The sequence below is a fragment of the Ammodytes marinus genome (genome assembly GCF_949987685.1).
Source record: "Ammodytes marinus genome assembly, chromosome: 4".
Classification (NCBI taxonomy): domain Eukaryota; kingdom Metazoa; phylum Chordata; class Actinopteri; order Uranoscopiformes; family Ammodytidae; genus Ammodytes; species Ammodytes marinus.
In genome coordinates this window covers 2,120,780-2,132,869 of record NC_137233.1, presented here as the reverse complement: position 1 = coordinate 2,132,869, position 12,090 = coordinate 2,120,780, and the positions used below count along the sequence as shown (strand labels likewise).

The 12,090-nt window shown below is 41.5% G+C and overlaps 1 protein-coding gene across 1 annotated transcript in view; it reads right to left on the bottom strand.

Moving 5' to 3' along the window:
• Positions 1-12,090, bottom strand: part of LOC307249195 (uncharacterized protein) — a 37,605-nt gene that overhangs the window by 16,294 nt on the left and 9,221 nt on the right. The window contains exons 13-26 of the mRNA XM_080025834.1: positions 10,785-11,322; positions 10,402-10,634; positions 10,058-10,273; positions 8,644-8,731; positions 7,381-7,426; positions 7,189-7,268; positions 6,601-6,628; positions 6,040-6,296; positions 5,754-5,867; positions 5,245-5,352; positions 4,957-5,038; positions 4,609-4,837; positions 2,658-4,455; positions 50-223 (exon numbers count right to left, since the gene is read on the bottom strand). Of these exons, the coding sequence (XP_079881960.1) occupies positions 50-223; positions 2,658-4,455; positions 4,609-4,837; positions 4,957-5,038; positions 5,245-5,352; positions 5,754-5,867; positions 6,040-6,296; positions 6,601-6,628; positions 7,189-7,268; positions 7,381-7,426; positions 8,644-8,731; positions 10,058-10,273; positions 10,402-10,634; positions 10,785-11,322 (3,991 nt within the window). The remainder of the gene's footprint in view (positions 1-49; positions 224-2,657; positions 4,456-4,608; positions 4,838-4,956; positions 5,039-5,244; positions 5,353-5,753; positions 5,868-6,039; positions 6,297-6,600; positions 6,629-7,188; positions 7,269-7,380; positions 7,427-8,643; positions 8,732-10,057; positions 10,274-10,401; positions 10,635-10,784; positions 11,323-12,090) is intronic.

Below are 12,090 nucleotides of genomic sequence, written 5' to 3'. Positions count from 1 at the left end.
ATGTGTGTAAGCATTCGTAAAAAATGTAAACAAACAGATGAATTCTGACCTGAGTGTTTCCAGTTTACAGTGTGGACTCTTCAGTCCAATGGACAGACGCTTCACTCCTGAATCCTGCAGGTCGTTGTTACTCAGGTCCAGCTCTCTCAGACTAGAGGACTGGGAGCTGAGAACTGAGGACAGAGCTTCACAGCTTCTCTCTGAGAGTTTACAGACACTCAGCCTGAAGGAGAATTAGAAAAATATATATATATATTTTATTTTTTTAATAATAAAAAAATGAAGCATTATTGACTTGGGATGTAGATTGTTACCTTTTATTAATATTGACCCCATTATCAAGACTCCCTCACGACCCTAGTTGTTTGGTAAATGGTAAATGGACTTGACTTATATAGCGCTTTTCTAGCCGTTTGTGAAACAACTATTGATAATTCTATATTATTTGGTTGAGAGATGAGGCAACCGTATGTCAACATAACTGGTTTTGCTTATGTAACCCAGGTTAACTGACCTAAACAAATAAAAGGTTAAACACAATAATAACTGTATTGTGGAAATCTAATATAGCATGTTGTATTAAGTTAAATACAATTTAAAAACTAAAAACATGACTATAATGTAAAAAACCTTTATTGTTGTTATATTGTACTTTTGTGATAATATAATTGGTGTAATACTCTTTTAGCGAGTGCAGCCGTGAACAACCAATCAGAACGGTGTAGCGTCACTAGTGAGTGAGCGAGCGAGCGGAAGAGAGAGAGAAACAAGAACGAGAGTCAGTTTGCACAACACTAGCGACAGAGACAGAAAACGGAGTAAAAGAGGAGAAAAAGAGGAGAAAATTAGAGTTAAAAGAGACTAGATAAAAGCGAAAGCAAAGCAAGGTTTTAGGAGCATTAAGCCTCACTTTTGACTTTCTTTTTGGAGTGTTTTATATTACTTTTTTATCGTTCTTTTGGAGGATTCTGTTATTTTTTTCTATGCCACGGGACTCTTGTGTTATTCGTTGGAGGACTCGGTGAGTTAACCGTGTAAAATTATATACCAGTGTGTTAATGATTTATGTACTTGTTAGCTAAACAATGGGAATGTAATTCTTTTCATTTGTAGAGGCTACTGAGTGTTTTAGGTTACAGTAAGCAACACGAGGCTAAGCATGGTCAAGTTAAATGAAAGTTAACGCGCCGCCATTTTAGGTGCGGTCCGCCGTGGTTTACAGAGTAACTTGTATTGAATATGTATGTTTTACACAGTTCTTAATTTCGGTATAATGCATGTGAACTAAAGGACATTTTTTTATATTGCCTGTTATAACACAGGCCGAGTTTTTTATGAGGAGGAGATCGTTTGGTGGAGCTGAACCGAAGGAAGAAGATGGCGAGCTACCATTAGGAAGATATCATATTACAAGCACAAGCTGCAGCACTTCCCACTGCAGGACAACACACTGTTTCTTGGATAAAGGACTGACTTTGGTAGGACAAAATAACTTTCCAAAAGTAGCTACGACATGCAGTGAAGCTCCAACTCAAGGAAAGGATTTAACAAAAGGACTGATTAGATAGTGTTCGAAATTCAAGTGTATGGATCCCAGATAATGCTGGTGAAGTTTCTTCTTTTTTTTTAACTTGATGCACTGAGCTGTGCTTTATTTTATTTGCATTTATTTGTGTTTATTGGGTTTTACTTTTGTGAAAGGTGAATATTTGGCGTTTAAAGTAAATACAAAATAGTACAAAAATCTCAACTAAGCACCAATAAGATAAAATGACAGATTAAAATTAGGAAATTAAATAGGAAACAAATAACTAAAAGAGACAGTAGTGAACCAAATAGCAACTTAAAGGTGCAAGTTGGAAATATTTTATTTAGGTCTAAATCAACCGAAGTGAAACCAATAAGGGGGAATACTTTTCTTTTTTTTGACATATTTGATTTATTCTATTTTTTCATGGTTATGCCGAAATGTGTATTTTTTCATATGAATGATGAATGGATTTAACATTTTTTCTTGCTACATAATTGAACCACAGTTCAAACTTGGCTCTCAGTCTTGGTGTGTCATTACTACTCAACAGTCACATACTGCTCCTTAGAACCTAGAATCTAGCCCTAGTTACTTGTAAGGATTTACAGTGCTACACTTATTATTCACCTTTATTTTCTTGTTTATTTTGAACACATTATGATCATCAATCTGCCTAATAATCATTTTACTGAGCAAACCTGAACATATGTACTTGTGTTAATGTACTTAGATAAAAGCTCTTATCTTGCGTATTTCAACACACATTTTATAATTTGATCACTATTTTTTACTGACGCGACATCTGGGGCAGAACTGAAATACACTTTCAACCTTGTCTCACGTTCAGCAAGCGACTGAGTATCAGATTGTTTCTTCCCTTGGTCCAGCATCTAATGGCTGACAATTTATTCCACAATCTTTATTCGGACTATCAACCTATGCAGACCAATGATTGGATACGACCCTAAATCAACGTATGGAGACCAGTGATTGATTAGATTCAAATGACGTGACTCAACCCGAGAAATAACATCACGTGGGTTTAGAAAAAGACAGAACCGGGATCTTAATAAATTGGGTTTTAACAGCCATCCCTCCTGTTTACATGTTTCATGTGGCCACCTACAGAGCTTTGTTGGAGGCTTTGACCACTGGCAGCAGCCTCAGAAGAGCCTCCTCTGAAGCAGAGTATTTCTTCAGGTCAAACACGTCCAGATCTTTTTCTGATGACAGTAAGATGAAGACCAGAGCTGACCACTGAGCAGGAGACAGTTTATCTGTGGAGAGACGTCCTGATCTCAGGGACTGTTGGATCTGCTCCACTAGAGAATGATCATTCAGTTCATTCAGACAGTGGAACAGGTTGATGCTTTTCTCTGAAGAGATATCCTCACTGATCTTCTTCTTGATGTGCTCAACTGTTTCCTTTGTGTCTGTTTCCTTGTTGGTGTCTGAGCTACTTCCTGTCTGTGTCAGCAGACCTCTGAGGAGATTCTGATTGGTCTTAAGTGAAAGACCCAGGAGGAAGCGGAGGAACAAGTCCAGGTGTCCATTTGGACTTTGTAAGGCCTTGTCCACAGCACTCTGGTGGAGATGTGTTAGGTTGACTTTAGACCACCAAGTTTTTGTTGGTTCATTAGACATCAGATTGACTCCAGAGTTGATGAATGTCAGGTGGACATGAAGAGCAGCCAGAAACTCCTGAACGCTCAGATGGACGAAGCAGAACACTTTGTCCTGGTACAGTCGACTTTCCTCTCTAAAGATCTGTGTGAACACTCCTGAGTACACTGAGGCTGCTCTGATATCGATGCCACACTCTGTCAGGTCTGATTCATAGAAGATCAGGTTTCCTTTCTGCAGCTGCTCAAAAGCCAGTTTTCCCAGAGACTCAATCATCTTCCTGATCTCTGGACTCCAGTGTGGATCTGTCTCTGCTCCTTCATCATACTTGATGTTCTTCAGTTTGGCCTGAACCACCAGGAAGTGGATGTACATCTCAGTCAGGGTCTTGGGCAGCTCTCTTCCTCTCTTCAACACATCCTCCAGAACTGTAGCAGTGATCCAGCAGAAGACTGGGATGTGGCACATGATGTGGAGGCTTCGTGATGTCTTGATGTGGGAGATGATTCTTTTGGCTTGCTTCTCATCTTTAAATCTCTTCCTGAAGTACTCCTCCTTCTGTGAGTCAGTGAACCCTCTGACCTCTGTCACCATGCCAACACAGTCAGGAGGGATCTGATTGGCTGCTGCAGGTCGTGTGGTTATCCAGAGGCGAGCAGAGGGAAGCAGTTTCCCCCTGATGAGGTTTGTCAGCAGCACATCCACTGAGGTGGACTCTGTAACATCAGTCAGGATCTCATTGTTGTGGAAGTCCAGAGGAAGTCGACACTCATCCAGACCGTCAAAGATGAACACAACCTGGAACTCCTCAAAGCTGCAGATTCCTGCTGCTTTGGTTTCAGTAAAGAAGTGATGAACAAGTTCCACTAAGCTGTACTTTTTCTCTTTCAGCACATTTAGCTCTCTGAACGTGAATGGAAATGTGAACTGTATGTCCTGGTTGGTTTTGTCTTCAGCCCAGTCCAGAGTGAACTTCTGTGTTAAGACTGTTTTCCCAATGCCAGCCACTCCCTTTGTCATCACTGTTCTGATTGGTTCATCTCTTCCAGGTGAGGCTTTAAAGATGTCTTCTTGTCTGATTGTTGTTTCTGGTCTGTGTGGTTTCCTGGATGCTGTTTCAATCTGTCTGACCTCATGTTCATCATTGACCTCTCCAGTCCCTCCCTCTGTGATGTAGAGCTCTGTGTAGATCTGATTCAGAAGGGTTGGGTTTCCTGCTTTAGCGATCCCCTCAAACACACACTGGAACTTCTTCTTCAGGTTAGTCTTTAGTTCACGCTGACAAACTTCAGAATAACTTCCTGAATTAAAACAGTAGAAATAAGATCATTGAGTAATCATAATTTAAAATGCAAACATGAATGCATACACACATATTTCCTCCTTCATCTCTTGAGAATTTGGTAAATGTCCCATTTCACGTTCATGTTGAAGCTTTAGAGAAATCCTCTTACTGCTCCACAGAAGGTCAGCCAGCTCCTCCTGCTTCATTCTCCTCAGGAAGTGCAGTGTGATCTTCAGAAATGCTTCTCTGCTGCTCCTCCTCTGCTCTTCATCCTCACCGTCCAACACCTCCTCATCCTCCCTCTGACCCTCTAAGCATTCTGGGTAATCTGGACTCAGAATCTTCTGGATCTTCTTCAGCTCGTTCTTCACAAACGTGACAATGTTTTCCTCCAGCAGCTGCAACAGAATATTATATGAAACATCAGAAACATGATGGACTGACTGACAGTCCAAGTAAAACATGGAAGTTATTGTGAACAGAACAGATGGAAAGTAGTTGTTGTACATGTACAGACCATGAATGTGGAGTCCAAGTGTGTTTGTTGCTGCTGGGCAGACCGATCACTGGGAACCTCTGAGACCTCCTGGTCCAACACACTGTCGGAATACAGATTTATTATTTCTTTATTATTATTCTTCAACAGAGATAAAACAGGGATAGGGAGGGGAATGACAGGCAGAGAAAGACCCTGGCTGGAATCGAACCCAGGTCTGCTGCGATGAGGACAGAGCCTCTATGGGGGGCACCATAGAGTTTCCCCAATTACAGCAAATTTAAAGGCACATATCTTTTTAAGTCTTACCAAGAGGAGAGTCCATCTTTAAACGTTAGAGGTTCTGCCTTTGACCAGTCGCTCTTGAAGGACACACAGCTGGGTCCAGGTCCAGGAGAGTCCAGTCTCTGATGGATCCTGGTAGACAGAGAGGAAGAACATACAGAGACAGAAATTCACCTTTTAATCTTCAGCCACAGAAGCTAATGGAGAAACAAACAGCTAAGGGATCAAGGAAACAAAGATAACCTGTAAAACATGGGCTGCCCTGCACTCTTCTATTCAGAACTAATGTGATTCTCACCACTTTAGGTAGTTAAGTTAAATTATCTTCATTAGTCAGTTTAAACGAGGCACATTGAAATTTGTCTCATCCCCTCTCAATTTACTTCGAAGGGGGTCAGAGCACAGGGTCAGCCATAGTTATTATATTATATTATTATTATTATTATTATTATTATTATTATTATTATTATTATTATTATTATTATTATTATTCAATGCTGCAGACATGATAAAGTAACTTGATGTTGACTTACTCTGTTTCTGGAGAACGTCCTTTGAAACAAAGTGGTGGCTCCTTGGAACAGTCACTCTTGAAGGACACACAGCTGGGTCCAGGTCCAGGAGAGTCTGGTTTGTCATGTTGGATCCTGATGGAATCACAACAATGTAAAATGCTTCTGAAGATTATTGTTTTAGTTTTGAATGTTTTAATACCTTAAAGAGGACCTATGATACTTTTCGACTTTTATGACCTATAAACGTTTTTATAATGATTTATAGTCATGTTTAACCATACTAGAGTATCAAATAATTACGTACATGCATTTCGACGTATTCCCTGCTGACCGTCTGGGGTGGCAATGCAGAGCACTAAACACTATGGCAGCCGGTCGAGAACTAACTTGTTCAAATTTCCGGGTTTTCTCTGTCACGCTCGGGTCGTTTCTGTCATGTTTCCATGTATGGTAATGCTGCCGCTCAGGCAAGCTCCGGCTGCATGCCCCCACCTTCCTGAAAATCTCCCGCTGCTGGAAGGAAGGTAACCAATCACAACGGAGTGGGGTTTGCAGCAGGGGGGGGGGGAGGGGCGGAGAAGCTCAAACCAGTGTGTAGAGAGAGACTGCTGTGCTCGCTAGGGTAATGTCAGGCCAGGACCAAATGAGGACTCAGATGCAAGGGAAAAACGATATCAAACTCACTTTATTGAGGTCCAAATCTCTTCTTTCAAGAAGTGATTAAATAAACAGGCAAAACAGGAGCTTAGGAGAACGAACAAACGAAACACTTCGGCACAGGACAAAGGGAAGACGCCGACTAAATACACATGAGGGAAATGGGGAACAGGTGGAAACGATTAGGGATCAGGTGAGACAATCAGACCGGTGACACATGAGGAAGGGCAAGTGACCTGAAACGAGAGGAGAGTTAGATTTTCAAAATAAAACAGGAAGTAACGAGACCAAGAACCCAAGACGAGACAACCTCACCGCGGTGTGACAGGTAAGAGGAAGAGTGTCCCGAAAATCTACATAGTTTTTTGTGATGTGATTCGTGTCAGGTTGCTCTATAGCAGTTTTTAACAAGAAATTAAGACCAGAAAAGTAGTATAATAGGATCTCTTTAAACAAATACAACGTAAAATAAATTATTTAATAAATGATTACTGTTGTCCAGCTTTAAACTTCATAGGTTCATCCATAGACCGGTCACTCTTGACGGACACACAGCTGGGTCCAGGTCCAGGTCTGTTCAACACAACACACACACACACACACACACACACACACACACACACACACACACACACACACACACACACACACACACACACACACACACACACACACACACACACACACACACACACACACACACACACACACACACACACACACACACACAGCTTTAAGTGTGAATAATGATGGTGCAGTGATTTGAGTCATGGACAGTTAGAGATCCTCATGTCACCTCTGAGCTTTGGTCTGGCCGTCATGTTCCCCACACAGAGTGGTTTTAGAGGGAGGGACTCCCTCCTCTCTGTCCTCACTCTGATCCATAGCAGAGCCCACACCTTCACACAAACACAACAACATGTTCATTCATTACAACAAGCTTTACATCACAGGACACATTAGTTCACTGTCACTAACAGACACAAACATTCAGGGCTGAAACCTGGTTGGACCCTAAACTGGATCCGATAACCCTGGAATGTGTTACACAGCTGCCAGATTCACCATCAACACAGTTTATACTGTGGTCTTGGTTATTACTCAACTCACCCGGTTGAGTTGGTTGTTAAAATATCAGGAAGTGGTAACATTAATATCACAAAGCTAACAAAGTCAAATTATTCTAGATGACGATATGTCCAAATGGTCAGCAATTAATTATGAGTCAGCTATTCTGGTGAACACTTAGTGCCAAAATCACTTTTTTTCCATATATCAGTGCCGGAAAAGATTCTCGTATTAATACACAGCCTAGGCTTTGTAAACAGGTATGTAAACATACAGTATTTAAAGAAAAGGAGGCAACAGACAGGCAGCAGATACACTTATTTGGACAAAAAACTGATTTGACAATGAGCATTCTCCAGAATTTAAATGTGCTGCTCCAATTTGTTCCATACAAACCCTACACAAAGTAGTAATGTACTAACAAAGTTTTTAATCAAACTGAACCCTTGTTACATCCTGAAGAACAAAATGCATTTTGGGTATTATTGGAGGTCAAGAGAAAAACAAGGACTGTGTCTTTAAATCTTAATCTTTAAATCTTTAAGCGATGACAAAGATTGAACAGAGACACAGGAGAGCTCACATGTTATTTCCTGTTCAACCAGTTCAGACATTCCCTGCATATTTCACTGATGATGTGATATCAGGTTACAATCAAACTGCTGTTGATTCTACTGAACAAACTAACAATATTAATGGATTGGATTTATATAGCACTTTGCTAGGCACTCAAAACGCTTTACAGGGTTCCATTCATTCACACACAGTCATACCGGTGACGGAAGCGTGGCTGCCATTCCCTGCCTACGGCCCCTCCGACCACCACAAACATACACATGAAGTGTCTTGCCCAAGGGAACAACAAGCATGACACAAGTGTCAGGGCAGGGATCAAGCCGCCAACCCTTCGATCATTGGCCGACCCGCTCTACCAGCTGAGCCACAGTCACCCCATATTACATAGGAATCTTTACTAGAGTCATTGCTCTTTAACTCAGAGAGAAACTTCACAGCATATTCCAATAAGATAATCAGAAACAGCCAATCAGCATCAAGAAACATTTCTACCGTCCAGTTAAACAGCGACACAGCACAATGTGATCAAAGTGATCCTGATGATCAGACATTTACAGGTTTCTCTGGGAGGATTCTCACCTGCTGAACTGACTTCAGGTCGACTTACAGACACTTTCCACCTTCATGTGTGGAGGAAACACTGGGAGAGAAGACGCTGCTCATTTCATCCTGCTCAGTCCTGGTGTGTGTGTGATCTGAGGACGCCGTCACACCCTCACAACTTCACAGTCAAAGTCTAAAAAAACACTAATAGTCACGTGAAAACCTGTTCAACAAGTGCCGAATGTTTCAAGTCTGTCTCCGCCTCCTCTCCTCTACCTGCCTGAGTCTAATGTTGATCCATTGTACCTGTGTCTAAGATATGTGTTTATATTGTTTATGATCCGTTTCAAAATTATTTCATGATTAAAATGAGTTTTCCATTTGGTCTTGACATTGTGTGGCACCTTTCCTCCATAGAATTACATCTTTACAGAAACTCAGTCAGTGTGTTGTAGTTCCAGTATCCGTCCACTAGATTAAAAACAATAATCACTACATTTAAAGAGTCATATGTGTTTACTATTGGGAAATTATTTAATGAAGTATATAATATAACGTTTTCAAAGAAAGATCATTTTGACTCATGTTTCACATCAAAGGGTAAAAAAACTGAATTCAATTATAGACCAATTTAACAAAAACTAAAAGTGTAGAAAAACACTAAATCGTCAGTGTTAGCTTGTTGGTTTGGTGTCTGGGGCGTAAGCAGCTGTTTCTGCCACTTCAGCTGCGTTCAGCTCAGATAGAAAACTCACAGTTTACACCTGGACTCCTTTCACTGCTTCAAGTCGTTCTGGTGCATTCTTCTTTTATTCCTCCTCATTGTCCTACAGCTGTTCTCTAATATAATGTGTTTTTGCAGCGTTTTTTTGGGATTTTTTTCGTTCTTTGGGTGTTTTTTGCTCCATTTCTTTGGCTATTATTTTGACGATTGAGTGGTTTTCCTTTTATAAAAAGAGGGGGAAAAACTGATAATGGCAACAAAAAAGTGACAAAAGAGTATTGCTAAAATAGGACATCACAAATAAAAGTAGAACAATTGTCAGTTTGGGCTGTTTTTTGGTGCCTTTTCTCCCCGAAAAGGGGACTTTTTTCTACTGAGTTCTTTTTAACCAAAAAATCGTTAAAAGCGCAAATAATGCATCAAAATGGGACAAAATGTGTTCTAATATTGTGCAAGATATTTTCTATGTATTTTGAGACTCTCTTTGCTATGCTTTTTTCATTGTCCTTGAACTGTTCTTTAATATAATGTGTTTTTTTGCAGTGCAAATAGAAAGTGCAAGTGAGCAGTAGGGACTAGGCAGTATGAGATAGAGATGGGTATCTTGTAAGCAGTCTAACTGCTGAGGGGAAGAAGCTGTTTTTAGTCCTGTTAGTTTTGCCTGGGAGGCTGCGGTAGCGTGCCCCAGAGCGGGTGTCACGTTGAAGGGTAAACAGTCCATGTTTTGGGTGAGAGATGTCCCTTATGATGTTACCTGGCTTTCGTAGGCACCTCTTCTCGTATATTGAGGTCATGGTAGGGAGTGTGTTATTGGTGATGCGTTGGGCGATCTTCACCACCCTCTGCAGTGATTTCAGGTCCATGATGTTTCCGTACCAGACTGTGATGCAGGTGGTGAGGATGCTCTCGATGGTACAGCGGTAACCGTTCAACAGCACTATGGGAGGATAGATGGATTTGAGCCAGTTTCCTGCAGAAGATGATGTGTTTGTGGGCTTGGGGATCCAGGAGAGGTCCTCAGAGATGTGGACTCCAAGGAACTTAAAGCTGGTGACACGCTCAACCTCCCCCCATTGATATGGTCAGGGGGGTGTGTGCCTTTTTGGTTCCTTCTGAAGTCCACGATGATCTCTTTGGTCTTGTGTGTGGTGAGGACCAGGTTGTTGTTGGTGCAACACTCTGCTATGTGCCAGACCTCCTCCCTGTATGCCGTCTCCTCATTAATGCTGATGAGCCCGACCACTGTTGTGTCGTCTGCACCATGTGTGTTTGAACCATGCACAGGACTGCAGTGGGAAGAGGGAATAGAGGAGGGGGCAAAGTATGAAGCCCTGAGGAAGACCAGTGTTCAGGATGAGGGTTTGGGAGGTCCGTTTTTCATCAGTCCATGTGATGTAACTTCTGCTGCAGTGGATTGTGGGTCAGAACCTCCATAAAGCTGCTGATTTAAACCACAGGACTGGAAGTTGTCTCCCTCCTACAGACGACACAGAGACACTGAGGAACCAGGCCACATTAACCCAAACCCAAACCCAGGATAGAGAGGTTCAGTGAATGTGGTGTTGAAGGTGTGGAGGTGGATCAGTGAGTCAGAGGAGACTCTGTAGAAGGACAGAGAGCCAGCAGGACAGTCCACATACACTGCTACTCTGTGAGAGACAGAGGAGGAGGAGATGGATGTTACTCTGTTATTGTGACAGACAGAGTAACCATCATCATGATCAGAACAGATCAGACTCCAGGACTGATCATTCTCTCCAAACACATAGTCTCTACTGCCTCCTTTTCTTCTGTTTCCTCTGTAACTCACTGATATATCAACCTCTCCTCTCCACTCGACCTCCCAGTAACCGCGACCAGTCAGACCATTACTACACAGCAGCTGAGGACGGCAGTCAAATCTCTCTGGATGATCAGGATATGGCTGATGCTTCTCCACCCACGTCACCTTCCTGTTGTTGTCAGACAGTTTGAGTTTTCTGTGTACTGTGTTTGTGTCCAGTGTGAGTTCACAGGAATCTGATGGAGAGAAAAAGACACAACACAGCAGCAGTTTATCATCAGACACCTGAAGGGTTTATTCTCTGATTGTGTCCTGATGTTCATTTCTATAAAGTTTAATGATGACACATTTTGTCTGTGGTGTAAAGAAAACCTGAAAACCATACTTGAGTAAGACAAACTACAGACCTATTTACAGAACCACTTGAGTAAAGTAGAAAAGTATCTGATTTTAAAAGTATTAAAGTATGTATAAGTATAATCAGGAAAATGTACATAAAGTATTACAAGTCAAAGTGACTGTCCTACTATTATACTGTATATTAGATGAGTATTATATCATGCATTTTAAAGCAGGATTTGAAGCTGGGAATGATCTGCAAATACATTTTATTTTCATTGTGGATTTAAGTTTTTATTATTCATTTGTATTAAATGATTTATTGTTGGCTTAGTAAAAAGCAAAATGATTAAAAGGAAAAGCAGCAGATTTACTATTTGAGAAGTTGGAACCATGACACTCCATTCCTGGCATATTTGCATTAAAATGACTATTAAGGCCAGGACACACCAGTCCGACTACCCGAAAATGGAGACTGCCGATTCAGGGAGCTCCAGTCTTCCCGTCGCGGCCGAAAAAGTGCAAAGAACACACCAAACCGACTGTTGCCTTTCCGTACGCTCTGCGCTTGCGCGGGACGTAATGGCTCCATAACAGCAGGCGGCGCTAATCTGTATTGTGGCCCGAAAAAATACGGAAGCCGTAAATGATGGGACGGCTCTCTA